This window comes from Elgaria multicarinata, chromosome 1 (genome assembly GCF_023053635.1).
Source record: "Elgaria multicarinata webbii isolate HBS135686 ecotype San Diego chromosome 1, rElgMul1.1.pri, whole genome shotgun sequence".
Lineage (NCBI taxonomy): Eukaryota > Metazoa > Chordata > Lepidosauria > Squamata > Anguidae > Elgaria > Elgaria multicarinata.
Window position 1 is genome coordinate 166,917,864 of NC_086171.1, and position 16,839 is coordinate 166,934,702.

At 41.8% G+C, this 16,839-nt stretch overlaps 1 protein-coding gene across 14 annotated transcripts in view; it reads left to right on the forward strand.

Annotated features, from left to right (window-relative positions):
• Positions 1 to 16,839, forward strand: part of NFASC (neurofascin) — a 223,305-nt gene that overhangs the window by 203,878 nt on the left and 2,588 nt on the right. For 8 of the 14 annotated variants that reach the window (XM_063142359.1, XM_063142411.1, XM_063142385.1 and 5 more), the window contains 2 exons: positions 6,886 to 7,017; positions 7,861 to 7,939. In XM_063142359.1, the coding sequence (XP_062998429.1) occupies positions 6,886 to 7,017; positions 7,861 to 7,939 (211 nt within the window). The remainder of the gene's footprint in view (positions 1 to 6,885; positions 7,018 to 7,860; positions 7,940 to 16,839) is intronic. The other 6 variants (XM_063142368.1, XM_063142468.1, XM_063142428.1 and 3 more) reach the window with 1 other exon arrangement.

Genomic DNA, 16,839 nt, shown 5'->3' on the forward strand with positions numbered 1-16,839 from the left:
CAAACAACATCTGGAGGGCCACATGTTGCATTAAAGTATCTAGCAGTCACCTCATCTCTAGGAGCATTTTTACACAAGTGATTTATTGCACGCTTATGACTGGTCACTCACGGAAGTTTGCAAGTCTTTTAAGCAATGTCGTCTACCTCCAGGATGTCTCCCATGCTTTTTGTCCTGCTTTCAAAAAGATAACCTGATAAACAAGATTACTTGAATAAATCACCATCGCTGCCTAGTGGCTGTATAAAGAAACATATAGAACAAATATTGAATTTACTGAGAATGGTCGCCCTTGATTCAACTAACGTGCCTGCCCATGTAAAGACACTGGTCTTAATCCTGCAACGAACCAGTAAGGATGCAGGATTTTAGCTGAGTGTGGTGAAGCCCTAGGTCTCCAGGCTTCTGCTATCTGGAGGAGGAGAGGATTTTAATGTCCTCTTTAGGAAGCCATTTCACATGCTATTGGGCACTGCTGCAAGCATAATTGCAACATTTGTCTTTTGAGGTGCGGGTTTTATGTTTCTGCATGGTTTTATCCACTTTGGTGTTTCTGTATGCTTGGCTTTGAATTTTTGATTTTACAGTTTTCAGCTAGGGATAGTGTTTCATCATCATTTCTTGATATACTGTGAATCCTCTTGTGTACTGTTAGTGAAAAAGCAGGAGTTTATGTGAGATAAGGTCCTCCCCTCTGTTTTCTGCTGGAAATCTGTTTCCTCGATCTTTGCTGTTTTGGATTGTGGGTCTCTTCATGGTGTTAGTGGGAGGGTGACTGTATGTAAAACTTTGGGTCTTCATGAAAGTTATTACTAATATTTGCACAGCATCAAGCCTACGTACAGAGTTTCAGTGAACCTTGTTAAGAAGGCTGTTCTGTCTCTTTATAGCTTAAGTGTATCCACCTACGATCTTTCTGAAGGGAGACAGATCTGTGTATATCTATCTCCTTTTCTTCATGGTCACCTGCAATTTCATCCTACAGTTACCTCCTACCTGTCCACTACCAGAAGTAGGCACTATCTGGGACAATATAGTCCATGCCGTGTCTGTGAACTCTGCGTGTGTGTGTGTGTGTGTGTGTGTGTGTGTGCGTGTGTGTGTGTTCCCAAGGTGCCATGGATTGTACCCCCCTTTGGTCTCCATTGTAAATGGGGAAGGCCAAAACACTGAGTGCCGTATGGCTTTAAAGGATCAGATTTCCTGAAAGACCTGTTGTGTGTCCTCAGTACAAAAGTGCCTTGATAGAGAGAGATGGTTCTTTCCCTGCCACTCTTATTTGCCATATTTTAGGGAGTGGGGGAGATTTCCTGTATGTGTCATAAAGAGAAAATGTAAATATTGGGATGCCAGAAGCTAGTGTGCTCTCTTGATGTTCACATGCATTCCATATGCCAGGTCTTCATAAAAAGCCTAACTTTCCACATCACAGAAGTTCTCCATTACACAATGATGAAGACTTCCAGGATTTATTCTTTATTCTTCTGATGTATCCCAGATGACCACCTGAGCCACATTATTTTAGTGACCTCGTTTCTCTTTGCAAGGCCTCTTGTCTTTTCATCCTTTTCTCTTCCTGGCTGGATGCTTCTGATGGGTGAGATCAGAGATGACTAGCTCCATCATGTGCCATCATTAATACCTGTGACAAGACAGTACTGTCTGTTTTCTTTTAAGTTATTTTTGAAAGCCTCTGTTCTAGAGATTGCAAGTTCATTTATCTGAATGGAAATTGAACTAACTAACCTGCTCCACAGCTTGCTGGTGCTGTTGAGTTTTTGGTTAATCAGAACAATGCTTTGCAGTATTCAGTAACACTTAAAAGACTACACAAATCTAGCTGGATGCAGAAATAATATAATACACTCCCATTTGCAATATTGTAATATAGATACAAAAAGGCACAAGAATGGTCCATTGCCATCTAACTGCATACTATTATTTTTCATGTGTTCTAGTTTTGGGCTCAGATGTTCAAAGATTGGGGGAGGGACTTGAATGCTTAACTTTCAAGTGAGTCCTAAGGATCAGTGATCAAAAGTTACTTGGGGCATATCTAGACAAGGGTGGTAGAGGGCGATGATCTCACGATTTTATTATCGCGAGATCATCGCCCTTGTCTATGCGCGGTGTGTGACATCGCGGCTGCCACTTTGGGGAAAAAAATTAAAGGAAAAGGAGCACTTGAACAACAGGTAAGTTTTTTTTAAAAAAAACACTCCGCACTCTGCCCACCCTACCCCCGATGGGCACAGAACTCCTGAGGAGCTCTGTGCCCAATTCCCCGCAGTTACACGTTCCGCAGTCTCAGGATCATCCCGAGACCGCAAAAAAATTGGAATTAATCTGTAGAGCGATATCCCGGGCCAAGGGAGGGATCTTTCCTTCCAGCTCCCAGGATGCCCTGTGCGTCATGTGGATGCACAGGGATGATCCCAGGGTGGTCACCGGGATATCGCCCCGTCTAACCATGCCCTTGAACACCTAAGACCAAAGCTGATAGATCCTGATGGCTTTCTGATGCCCAGTTTCCTGTTGACCAAGTTGGTAGTCCTGTCAAAGCCCTGACCAACCTCTTGAACATAAAAATGAATTGGGCTGAGATACAAATTGCTCTAAGACACCCTTGGTCACTGAGTTGAGCCCAATCTGTTTCCTGGAATACCAGAGGGCTTGAGGAAGTAATGATGGAGAAATGGCAGTTAAAGCACAACTGCAAAAAGATCTGGACGAATTCAACTGAATACAGGAGCTCCCTCCATGCATTCATCACATGAATGGTGCTCCATGTTGGATTCCTTGCTCTCCCTATATAATTAGAACAAGTTCCTTGCTTCTGTTTTATTTAACAGGAAACCAGATCCCACCTTTCTGTTGCAGCACAAATAAAGGCTTGTAGCACAGTTTTTCCTGTTGCATTCTGTTTTGGTCTCTGCCCCATTTCCCTCTAAAAGCAAAGGAAGATCCTTTCTCTCCAGTACCTAGCCAAAGCCAGGTCGCACTAAGGTGAGGAGGTGTTGGGCTCACTCCAGGGCCTGTGCACGATATCAGGTGGAAGCACTCCTTTCTTGCCTATAAACTGTTGCATTAGTACTGAAAATGGTCAGTGCATCCTTAAGCTCTGCAAGTATCACAAGATCAGGCACTTTATGAATGAAATTTAAGTTTAAATTTTAGGATGGAACAACTGTATTTGGTGCATGTTACTTTGTAGTTTTGCCATTGCCCGGAGATAGGGTTTTGTGAATATGCTGAGAGAAGATCTTTGATTATTGTACCTTCAAGAGCACTTTTTTGCTTTGTTGGTTTGTCTGAGCTGCTGCCTTCATATCTCTTAAGATTCATTACATCTCTTCTATTGAAAGCTTTTCTGTGTTCACATCACTGAAAGAATCACCATTTGTTCCAAAGGTCTTGAGTATAATTTTATTCCCTCTATCCCAGTTCTGTAGATTCAGTTAGGCTAATGCAATTCTCAAGTCCATGCAATTAGTGTCTTGCTCCTTCCATTAGAAGAACTTTGTAGGTTCAAGTGTGCTTTGCTCCCATGATAGAGCTTTTAACAGCAAATGGGGGGGGATGCATGGTAAATCAACTGGCACAAGTGAATGGGAGAATGTCAAAGTGCAAAGGCCAGGAGGGGCACCCGGCATGCCTTGAGTCAATGAAAGCTGCTTATGCCTATTGAAAAACATCACATAATGGTACAGAGCAGCCTCCCCCAACCTGGTGCCTTCTACATATATTGGATTACAACATCCATCATCCCAAGCCATCATCCAACACATCCGGAGGCACAGGGGTTGGGGAACACAGATACAGTATAGGGTAACCATAGGAAAAGGAGGACAGGGCTCCTGTGTCTTTAACAGTTGTATTGAAAAGGGAAATTCAGCAATTGTCATTTGTATGTATGCAGCACCTGGTGAAATTCTCTCTTCCTCACAAGAGTTAACACTGCAGGAGCTATACTAGAGTGACCAATTACAAAAGAGGGCAGGGCTCCTGCAGCTTTAACTGTTGTGGACTCTTGTGGGTCAGGGCCCGGCTGAAGCCATGGGCAGCCATTTAAAATCTAAAATCAGAGGATGCGTTCTCCTTGCAGTTCAATCTCTGAGGTTTCCGGTTCAATTCACAGGGTCCCCAACACTTAAAATCCTTTGAAGAAAATCTGAAGCTGATTTTAGGGAAGCTGTTGGGAGGGGGGATCAAATACATAATATTCATATATTTGGCTGGAATTAAAAGAGAGGGTAGACTGTAATACATGTTCATGTCCTCTTATGATCAAATCCTTGTTGTAAGTAAGTCTTGCCAAATGGAGCACTTAATGTAAGAAGACCCAGGAAGAGTCTGGGAAAGGTCTGTTGGCTATGAATGTAGACTGTGTCTTCATTATAATGTTGGCAGAGCTTCAATTTTGTGTGGCTGTGATAATCTTCCATTAGTGCTATTCAGGATATTTTTTAAAATTTATTGCAGATAACTTGAAAGCTGCTTATACATGTTACTTCCTACTGGTATTTGGAAAGAGCCATTAGGTTATGGTCTAATAGCACAGTTCCAGTTTGATTCACTGGGAGGAAAAAAACTCTCATTGATTTTTAAGTTGGGAATTCAACCATTAAGCCCTTTCACAATTTGGTCTGAGTGAATCATTCCCATGATGGAGCTTGCATACAGTCTTGATGAATTGTGCTTTTTCATGAAGTTTGAAACACACTAGACTTATCTGAGGCGCTCTCTATCTTTTAGTGATTTGGGATTATCTTTGCCTAAGAAAATCAAGTGCTACATAAGCTAGGAGCCGAATCATCAAATTCCTGTTCATATAAGACTGATGCTATTTTTGTTTTCATGTTCATGTGTAAATATCTCATATTTAAAATTCAGCAGAGGGTTTGGCAGTGTATATTATTTTCATAATTAGGTGGGTAGATATCTGTTTTCCTTTTTCATGAAAAAAAGGAAAAGAAACTCTATGTTGGTAACTTGAAAATGTTTGAGCTTCAGGGCTTTGCTCCAAATTTCTGTGATATTTATTCTATAAAATAATAAAATAAATATGTAGCTACATTTAAATCATAGTCTGACTACATTTAAACCCCCCCCCCCAAATTCTTCTGTTGTGTTGAAAACTTATTTCTTTTTTTGGAAAAGAGCTTGGGTTGCATCCAGACCATGTTGGTCATGCTGTGGTCCCATTGAAACCATGGGACAGGTTGGTCATGACTAAGTCGAGTCCCGTTGATTAGTCTGGATCCAATTCCTAATGTAGATCAGTTAGGAAAACCGTGGAACTTCAGAGAGGTGCAGAATGTGCTTTATTTTTCTGTGCATCAAGCATACTGGGGATATGATGCAGAAAATGGATTTCAGTTCCAACATTTCACAATGGAATATTACCCAAGTGGGCAGATGAGCGTAAAAATTGTGGAAACTAGCAGCTTTTAGAGTAAAATCACCAAACCGTTTCGTATTTTGTTAATTTTATTTTATCACAAATCCCACCCAGTGAAGATGCACCAGCAAAGAATTATATTAAAAAAATGAATCCATGCCAGTTGACGTCCCCCAATGGTTGCTCACCTGATTACCAAAAGAAATATACTCATACCATCAGAGTACTGCCAGCATTTTTGTAAATGTGGGGATTCCATGAGTGTTCCTTAGCAATCCAGTTTCATTTACAGCTGGTCACAAGCTTGATTTACAACAAAGAGTCAATCTGAGTCACTGGGAAGAGGGATGGACCACATTTTAAATGATTGCAACAGTAGGCTTTTTGCCTTTTCTATGGAAGAAGATAGCACTGACCAAACAAACAATGAGATGCCTCCAGTCAGAGTGATTTTTCTTTAGTAAGGGAGTGAAGAAGAGGATGTATAGGGAAGACTGTGCATGTGGGTGAGAAGAGGGGCAATATCCATTGCTTCTGTCCCTCCCCCTTGTTTTAATCTGATGTCTGGACAAATGCATATAGTGCCATCATGGAACAATGGATCATGCCTTTACCCCCAGAGTTTTACCAGCACCTTTCTGAATTGCCCTAAATCTGTTGTTGATGATGATGACGTTCTTGATGATGAAGATGATGATGTTTTTCATGATGATGATGATGATGATGGTGGTGGTGGTGGTGGTGGTGGTGGTATCTGGATTGGTCTATGCTAAACTGATAGAGTGATCAATTAAAGTGGGTTCATTCCCACCAAGAATTCAGCATGAGCAAGAACTAAAAATATAACTCAGTTAAATTCTAAACTCATTTCGAAATTGTGTTTATTCTGTAAAGGATTCCTTCTAGCTTTGATTCCACTTGCAGTTTTCAGGGCATTGAATAATGTGTTGGGAAGACATTTCTACTTATTGTTTTATTCAAGCTACATGGAGGTAAAGCTAACCCTTCCCTTGGAGAAGTATCTCACCCTCTTTTGAGGTACCACTTCAACATTTTCCATTCCTATAAAGGATAGATCAAATCTGTTACCTGTTTCTTCTGCTCCCCTGCCCCATTTTATATACCCTTCCTTTGCTAGGCAATACCATGTTTATTCCTTTGCCTCACCCTGCTCCACTGCTGTTACCCTTTGACTTCACTGCTACCCTTGGGCTTGCATTGCTGCTGTTAGAACTTGGGTTGTGATGCATTTGGGAAAACAGAGGCGCTCAACGTAATTGTCTCATATCCAAAAGAAATTATCATGCATACACACAGAGAGAGAAGGAATACTGGCATAAAGAGAGAACGTTTCCTAAAATGTGACTGTTGGGAATGGATAGGACAGGGAGAATCAAATAGCCTTGGCTTGCTATTTTCATTTATCTCCATTGTGTGGATCAGTTCTGTTCTTTTAACTGTCCTTTTTCAACTCCTCTTATTAGCATATACTAACAACCAACGGGACATTGCAACTCAGGGCTGGTTTATTGGACTGATGTGTGCCATCGCTCTTCTGGTCCTGATTTTGCTGATAGTTTGCTTCATTAAGAGAAGCAGAGGAGGGAAATATCCAGGTAAGAGAAATCACTGTCTATTGGTGTGTAGTGATTGACTGCTGCTGTTGTTGTTGTTGCTGCTGCTGTCTGAAGTATTTAATCCTGAATCTAATTAAACCTTCTGATCTGAACCATAGCCTTCCCACTGGAAGGATTTATTCCTAGAACACTGAATATCTGTCACTAAAAAGAATTAATCTCATTAAAGGTGAGGCAAAGAGGATTTCCTTCTAGGTAGGAGGTGATACCATCTTCCATTACCTTTATTAAGATTTGACTTCACATATGCTAAGTGTGTTGGCTTGTTCTGTGTTTGCAAAAGAACCTTTTCCAGAAGGAATCCCACTGCATGTTTTAGAATCATAGAATAGTAGAGTTGGAAGGGGTCTATAAGGCCATCGAGTCAAACACCCCACTCAATGCAGGAATCCACCTTAAAGCATACCTGACAGACGGTTGTCCAACTGCTTCTTGAATGCCTCTAGTGTGGGAGAGCCCACAACTGCCCTAGGTAACTGGTTCCATTGTTGTACTGCTCTAACAGTCAGGAAGTTTTTCCTGATGTCCAGCCATCTTTACAAGATGGGGAAACAACTTAATGGTACATCTCTCCCTCTGTACCCTTGGATTGTACACTGTGATTGTATAATGACCACCATGTTCTCTCCCAGGATCTAGAAACTATTGAATGCAAGAAGCCTGCAAGGCAGATCCTGAAAGATGCATAAAGGATTGTGCATTAGTATCACTCCAGTACATTAGAATGAGCATTTAGTAAGAGCATTTAGGATTGCAGCCTTGAAGACATGAAAATAAGACCTGTACTTTTTAGTTTGTAATTGATTGCATATATCTTCACAGTGAGAGAAAACAAAGATGTTCCCCTGGACCCTGATGACCAGAAGGTAGATAATGGGTCGTTTGATTACAGGTATGTTTCCTGCTTAGCATGTATGATAGGAACTTGCCAATGACAAATATCTCCTTTGTCAGTTCAGTAATCATCAAGATGCCACCACAATCCCATAAGTTTACATTTTCCTACCACCTCTTATCCTCCACTGTCTCTTAAGATCTCTGAAAAAAGCACCAATCCACACATGCTTCTCAGGTACATGCCTCTGTCATGTTCTGTCTCTACACTGGCCAGAGAAACATTCAGGGCTCGGACAGGGGGACCTACACTTCCCAAAAGCTGATAATGGACTCCATATTCCAGAATCCTTTCTAGAGGATCTCAAACTTGATTTTGTTGATGGCCTAGATGTAGCCTAGCAAACCCTCCTCACTAGCAGCTGTAATGGGGACTACGTACCACCACAACACTGCCGCCCCCATGTAAATCAAAGACCACCTTTTAAGGACAGCAGCCACCTTTTTTCTCGGCTTCCCAAAGCAAGATGTTTTCTTTGGCTGTTCACAGATGGGTCCTGCGTTCAAGGTTTACATTTGTTTCCCCATTGCTTCCAAGGAACCAAAACAGGTAACGCTGCTAGCGCTCTCCTGGCTAGGGCTGGGCCCCGGGGGAAGCGGCCAGGCACCTGGGCACTCAAGAAGGCTCTGGTAGAAAGATGTTACAACCAGCAAGGCAAGAGTCATACTAGGTAAACAAGAGCACAGCAAAGCAGAGACTAGTAGCACCTTGATCGGTGCTCTGCAGGAGCTGCTAGGCTGGAGTAGTTGTTCCAGCAAGGGACTAGAAGCAAATATGGGTTTAAGTAGTCTGGTCAGCTCAGGTCCCTCAGAAGTTCCACCTCTCATTGTATGTGATCTTCTGTAAATTTAAAGGGCCCATACTCATTTCTGTAGCCTTAAGCTCCTATGCAGCTGAAGGTCTTGAGAGGCTTTGGAGAGCCATTCTTGGAGGCTGAAGTTGATGGGAGGGCCAAGTGTGAGGGATGTGTCAGGGGTCCTTGAGGGTCCTCTTTGGAGTGGAGTGACCAGTATCTCATTGAGCTTAGAGTCCTCTTCAGGGTGAGGCTGAGCCTCTAGACCCGGTGCCATAACAAGCGCTTGCTAAATTAATCGCATTTCTTTAATCTACATGACTTAAAACAAATCTTCTCTTTGGTGCATCAGTGACTGGCTTACTGCTTAGAAACAAAAAGTCAAGCTATTCAAAAGTCCCAGGGCGGTTAATCAGACAACAGTTGATTTAGAATTGGGAGCCCCTCATACAATTCTCCTATGTTTCCAGAATTACTCAGTAACTAACATATATAAAAGGGCATTATTTAAAACACAGAGCAAGATCTGGAGTCAATAATAGCAAACTGCTTGGACAGTTCCCTGCAGAATTTTGGAAGAAGAACCGTGTATAATTCTTGCAGCATAAAACCATAGGCTGGATTCAGACTTAAGATGGGTGTAGATCTGGTAGTGCTAGAGGAAGGGGGAATGAATTTTGCCAGTCCCTCCTTCCACCTGAGGTGCCCTGTTCCCCCAGAAGGTTTGGGGACCCTCCAGAGCAGCATGAGAAGCAGTGCAAGGCACTGCAGGGGGATGTAAAGTATTAGGAAAAATTATCTCTCCCTCCCCCACCCCCATTTCCTCCAGTGGGGAGCATCCACCGGATCTCAGTTTCTCCTGTGAATAGAAGGAGCCCTTCTGTCCATGGAATGGCCAGTCTGGATCCAACACAATATGAGTAAAGGATAAATGGTCAGATTATTTAGGTCCATGCATATTTACTGACGGAATTGCTATGAACATGTCATTCCAATAGTGGCTGCTTCCTAAAAAGGATATAATAGCCATTTAGGGGACCCTGTTTACACTCCAAATTGTTATCCCATAAACCTTAACCACCAACCTGTTCATAAAATTAGTTGATTGTTTTCCCACCCACCCCCTCTCTTCCAAAGGACTTTTGAATAGTGAGATTGCTATCCCAAACCATATTAGTGATTGTGGACTCCCCAGGCTAATGGACCCCAAACAGAAGCCATGGATTAATACAACTTTTAAAATAGTTGAGTAAAAATCTACTCTTTTGACAGGCATTAATGCTCTCGACTGAGTAAATAAAAGTGTAAATTAAGCATTATTATTATTATTTATTTATTACAGTATTGGGCAAAAGGCATAATAATAATAATAATAATAATAATAATAATAATAATAATAATAATAAATAATTTATATACTGCCCCATAGCCGAAGCTTTCTGGGTGGTTTACAAAGATCAAAACACTGTGCATTAAAAACTGATATACAAAATTTAAAAACCATAAAAACAGACAATATCCATGTAAAGAGATCTTGGGAAGCACCAGTTCTAATCCATGTAATTGATTGTAGGAACAAAAGTCTAGTCTAGAATTCTGGATTAATCTGGATTAAAAGTATCTTGATGCATGGCATGTTAACAATTGTAAATAAAAAGACAAAGACAATATAATAATATGGCAAAGGGACAATTTAGCATGATATAAATGAATGGTGAATGTATTTCCTCTAAATACTGGCCATCACCTTTGATCCTGTAGCTGAATGCTCATTTCGTAGAAGCATTCCAAGTTTTCCCTGCCTGGCCTTTGCTACTAAGCTCCTCAGTCACACACATCAATAGTGAGGCTCTACCAGACTGCTGCCATTGAAGGCACTTGCTTTGACAACTGCCTTTTTACTATGGATAAAAATTACAGCTGTGTGTGTGTGTGTTTTTCTAATTTAAGTGGAAGGTTTTATTTCCATTGTTTTTAATTTAAAACTGATCTTTCCTTCCAAACCCTTATAGGACCAAAACCTTTGCAAGTATTGCTACATTCCTTATTAAAAAGCAGCTTGAGAACTCTTGAAAGTGCACATACGGATTACCTGGGTGGGTTGAGGCTCACTGCTTTAAAAAGAGGCATCTCAGAGTCTTTCCCTTTGCCCTCGGGCTCATCTACACCAAACAGGATATTCTGCTATGAAAGCAGTATATAAAAGGAGGAGCCACACTACTGCTTTATAGTGGTATTGAAGTGCACTGACAACTGTTGGGCCCCATGACACATACCATATACCGCTTCCATAGCACTTTAGTACCACTATAAAGCAGTAGTGTAGATCCTGCAATGCCCTTCAACACTGTTATAAGCAGTAGTGTGGCTCCTGTCTTTTATATACCGCTTTCATAGTGGAATATCCTGCTTGGTCTAGATGAGCCCTTCATACTATATCAGAACTCTGTGTTGGGCCAGCATTACATTGTAGACACCAATCACACTTAAGTTAAAAGCTACTTGTCTTAAATGACTACTTAAGCTTCCTCATTATTCATGCTTTGATAGCAATAAACGAACCACTCAGGACAGTGGAATCTGGCCTGAGTTGAATATTAGTGTACAGCCGTTTGTTGCCTGGATGAAGCCAGGGATGGGGGAGAAATTTGTTCAGTTTGCATTGTAATGCAAACGCAACTAATTTTGCACTTTTGAACTACTATGCAAAGCAAAACTCAGTTATCCTTCAAAATTTACCCTTCCCTGAATTTTGTAATGGAGTTTTGTAATTTTGTAATGGAGGTCTGTAATCAAAAAATGCAAACTAAAATGCATATATTGGGGAAAATACATTCAAAAATGCATCATATGAGGAAAAGTGCTGCAAAAATGTATATATCGGGCAAAAATGCATACAAAAATGCATGTGTTAGGAGAAATGTAAACATAAATGCTTAGGAATTTTCATGCAAACGTTAAAAAAAATCTCAAAGTTCGAGATGAACTGAATTTAAGATTAAAATAATGAGCAACAGAGAGAAACCGAAATTGACAGATTTGTCCCTCCCTAGAGGAAACGTACTTAAGAATGGCATGGTGTGCTTTTAGCATAGGAGCAGAAAAGCTGTGAACAGCTCTTTCAACTTGAGCTTCGGAAAAACTCTGTGTCTGAGACCGTATTCTGCCCCATCCCCTGAACAACTACTGCACAAGTTAATGCCGGGAGTTAGAGAAATGACACATTTCATAAACAATGGGAAAACTAAGGTGAACATAAATAGAAGACACAGAAGTGTGGAAGGCAGATTCAGATTCACAACTATTGAGATGTTAGGCCAGAGGAAGTGAATGTCAGCGCTTGGAAAGTGGACGGGATCTGAGATGACATGCTTTCTTTATTGGTTGTCTTCCTGCCTTTATAGAAGCATGTCTGATGCACTCCCATCACATCCTTCATGCCCTGTGCATGCAGCATCCCAATTGCTGCAGACTCCAATTAAGAGATACTGTCACTTCTTTCTGTTCTGCTGCCAGAATAATGGTCTCCTTGTGCAGAAAACTAAGTTAAGAAGTTTGGAAGCCCTTATCCTTAAATAGCATTCTGTTCCAGTAATCGTGCTTTACTATACCAACTGATTGGTTAGAGAGAGAAAACACGAAAATAAGCCAGAACTAGACTTAAAATTCTAGACCCACTCTTCTAGCTAACGTGCTCCCACCTCCTCTTCCTCCTCCTCTTCCATATTTCTAGATATCGTTTCTAGACTCTGAATCAGTCTAACGCAGGTACTTGCAGTTTAGCAGTGCTGATTTCAGGACATGCAGAACCAGAGTTACCTCTATAAAGCTGGGCAATAATGAGTGTGGGAAATTGGCAATTGCTTATTAAAAGCTAGGAGTACATGCTTACACCCACCCTCTTTTGCTCCCTGACTGCTGGCAAGTGGGTTCACATAGACCTAGATAGTGCTCCGGCATTGAACCTTTTTTGGTGACCATTTTGTAATGCCTGCAAATATTATGAAGGTAGAATTTTGCTAGACTAGTTTTCTGATCTGAGAAGTATCTATTGTTTGATAAGCAGGGTTCCTGCTCTTAATAAGCCCCATATTCTTCCAGGATGACTCCCCAGATGCATTGAGCAGCCCCTAAGAATGCAATAGAAATGAAATAAATAAATAAATTCCATAATGCATTTCTTGCCTATTCCACCCCTTTCTTCTATGTATGTAGGCAAATCTCTCTGTGTCCCGTATATTGTACAGAATTGGTGCATTTTCCACTTTCGTACACTCATTACAAAAACATGGTGTCTACTTGCCTCCCAAAGCACACTTGCAATCCACTCATCCAGTACAATCTCCACATGGGGGAAATAGGGATGTTTGAGAATTCCATTGATGCTTGGAAAATGGATGGAAATGACCCACTTTGCAACCACGAAGATGAGCATGAATGTGATCACAATTTTCAGGAAAAGCTCACACATTCTTGATTGTGCGATCACATTCACAAAATTATTGTTTGATTAAAAATATTCACTTTAAAAAAGGACAAATTTGCATGCTTTAATCAGTGGGAAGAAAGCTTGCATTTGGGTGCGCGCTTGGGAAAGTAGGGTTTTTTTTCCCTGTTCAAAGAAAATCCCCCACACTCATGTTCATGAATGAGAATGAGGCATAACAAACATCACAGTGGGGAGAGGAGAGCCTCACGGAGCTCGAAAATTACTCATTTGCCCAGCCCTACTTGGAAGTAGGGATATCGGAGGAAACTGTTTGTGAGGTGGAGCTCATGAGTTTTCATCGGGTCGCCGCCCCCCCCACCCCCAGATTTTGTTCTGTTTTCCGCTAATTGGCCTGACTCAGTTTGCAGTGAATCAGGCCATTTAGCAGATTTTCTGTGGTTTTTTAAATTATTATTTGTGCAAATTATAGCCATAATTTGTTCTAAGTCGTGCAAATTGCACAAAGTACTGCTGCAATTTGTGCATGAATTTTGGTCGCAATTTGCACAAATTGCAGCTGACACCAAAAACAAATTCAGAAATTGTCCCTGGCGTTCGGGGGGAAACCATGGCTCAGCTCACAGATGCAAAGCAGCAGAAGTCTGTCAAGCCCAGAAAGGGCTGGATTTCCAAGTGATGGACATACTTACTTAGGAGTACCCCCTCTCCCCACAACTCATTTCCAAAGTCCCCCACCCATTTTCTGCCAATGCGAAGTGGAGCCCATGCTCCTTTCTTCCCTGAAGGCAGCCTTTCTGCCAGGGGCTTGCTTTGCTTCACATCACCAGAATAGCCTGACGGAACATGGGCCCTCAGACCTCGCGGCTAATTAGCTGCCTTTCACTGGTCCTTCAATGAGGCCAAGTAAGGTGGCAACTGTGCTGACAGTCATGACTGCCCTACTAGCTCCCCTCAGCTTTGAGGATGCACCTCTCTTTTTATTATTGTTGTTCATCTGCAAATAACTTGTTTTTGGAAACCATAATATACTTATTTTGGGGTGTGTATGCACAACAGTATATAAGCATTTTTCTGACTGCCTTCATTTGGTACAATGAGGTGGTTAGTTCCTTCAAGGGGGTGGGGAAACACCCAATGATGTTAGTTTTTATTTTTATTATTTATTTTTAGCACTGTCCCCTGAAATGCATACCTCATCATTTTGCTCTCTGATCAGGCTCTTTCTGCTTCTCTCTCTGTTTTATTCCCATTCTTTCTTCTCCTTTTCATCTTGTCTTTCTACATGGACCATGAAGGTCTCTTGAAAGGTAGGACTGTGGACTGCCCCCAGGTCTTGCACACACAGCTTTTTCTTTCAGCAGCTCCATCACTGAAACACAACCTTATTCTCTTATCCCCCCTCCACCTACCTCTCCACCACCAACCTTCATCATCTAACACCATTAAAGAATCATGTGTTATTCCTGACCTTGAGATTTCGGGCACCCTGAGTCCAATGAGTTGCATTCTGCCTGCAGATCTGGAGCCCTTACCATAGCCAATTGAATTACCATGCCTCAGCTTCATCCCTTTTCCTGTGGCTAATTATTATATGTGTGATGACTGCCTTCGGTTCACTATGCAACCGAGACTGAATTAGTCGCATGAAAAAGGGGTCTTCTGGGTTGGGGTTTTGAGCAGTTCCATATTCTCAGGTAAGCTACTTGTCTGATGTGCCTCTGATATTTGCAAAGCAAGATGCAGCTGGTTTCACCATGGTGAAGAAGAAGCCAGCAGCTATAAAAGGCCTTGCGTCCATTCAGAGTGAAAGTTCCCCAAAAATCTTCTATCAACACAAGATTCACTCTGACATATGCAACTCTAGAACATGATGCCCCTAAACCAGCTTGATTCAAGCTTTCCTGGTTTAATACATTAAATAAGCAGCAAGATTTCCATTTTAACGAATCAGTGAATTGAATTTTTGTGTTAAAGGTTACATATACTCACCTTCCTAATGAACTAACAAGTCAACAAAGTTACAGTCTTCTTTGGCCTGCAATCCAGAGAGCTACATTCAGTGTGCCTGAAAGTCTGAGCATGCCAAGCAGAATTTCTGACCTGTTGCCTTTTTAACAGCAGCCTTCTATGAAAAAGCACACTCTAGCATTCGACGTGAGGGACTGCTCTTTAGAGAGGGGAGAAAAGGAACTGAAATGCCCAGCTGAGTTTGCTGTGCTGTTCTCTGGAATGCAGCCTTTGAGAGGTCAAAATCCAGCAGGGAGTATCTTGAAAACTTCACTGGCCTCATGCAAAGAGGGGGCAAGACAATCCAAAGGGGAAATTCTGATCCAAACTAAATATGTGAATGTAGACAGAGAAAAAATCCTTCAACACCCAAGTATTCCCAGCATGGGGACTTCTTTCTGTCTAAACAGGCATAGGATTATGCTCTAAATTTGGAAATTGAAGATTTCAAATGAACATCCCTGGGTTTTGCTATTCTTGCTTTGTGCCTCCTTATACTAGCAAACCTTTCTGCCTGAGAGCTCCTCCTGCCTCTGGTTCAGTTGCTTACAAAAGCCACCAGCTGTGAAACCATCATGCACATTTGTCTTTAGACACCAGGTTAACCATATTTGCAAAACATGAGCTTTCTGTTTTTGCTATACATGCAAAAGGAACATGCAAGCACTGTTGAACACCAAATCTTGCCAGAAGGAAAAGTAGAATTCCCCTTCAAGTTACAATAAATCATGCTGGGCCCATGTAATGCAAGTGACCTGGAACAGCCCCCTCACTGACAGCAAGCAGGCAATTCCAATACAAGAGAGATGGATCTTTCGCCCATGGTGCAACAGATCTATGGGACTCCCCATAATGGGGGGTGATGGTGGCCAGTGCCATAGATAAAGACCACAAAATTTCATTGGAGACATAATACCTAGAGCAGGCCTGCATGACCTGCACGACTATCACGGAGCGCACAGCCCACCAGCCCTATATAGTGGCCTGTCAGATGCTGTTTTCATAGTTCCAGGCAGACTGCAAAAAGAGGAAGTTTATGGAGCCCCTAGTGAGCCACCACACATGACTGATGGGCTTCTGTTCTGCTCGGCAGCTTGCGCATTCTGAACAGGAGCAGGAGGAATTGACGGCAGCTTGAAAATGCCATGCTTGTTGTTCTGTGCTCTTTATACAATCTCTGTAGATGCTGGTAGTGACCACTCTTTGGCTCAATGGACTATTTTATCTAGCAAGATGGTTCTTATGACCAAACACTATTTTACGGAACTAAACGAAAAACAAAAACTTAGAAAACCCGAAAACATAAACAATCTTATTCTATGTTGGGATGAAAAGTTGAGCCTCGCAGTAATGGCAAGAGGAAGAGTGATTTTGTCTGTTTTGTTTGTATGGTATCCCATGTTTCCCAAAGAGGTTTGCAATTAAAATCCACACAATGATACAGGCGATAGGCATAGCTGACTTTTCTAGCCCCTGGCTATTAATGGCATCGCCTCCATTCCAGATTCATTCCTTCAGAGGGAGGGGGCAGAAGGAGCTGCCTGCAGATGGACTCAGGGGCTCGCTGGGGATAAAAAAAAACCCACAAAAGAAGCAGCCCCTCAATTGATCTGCAGAATCTTCTGGTCCCTGGTAGTTGGTGATAAACTCCAGTGC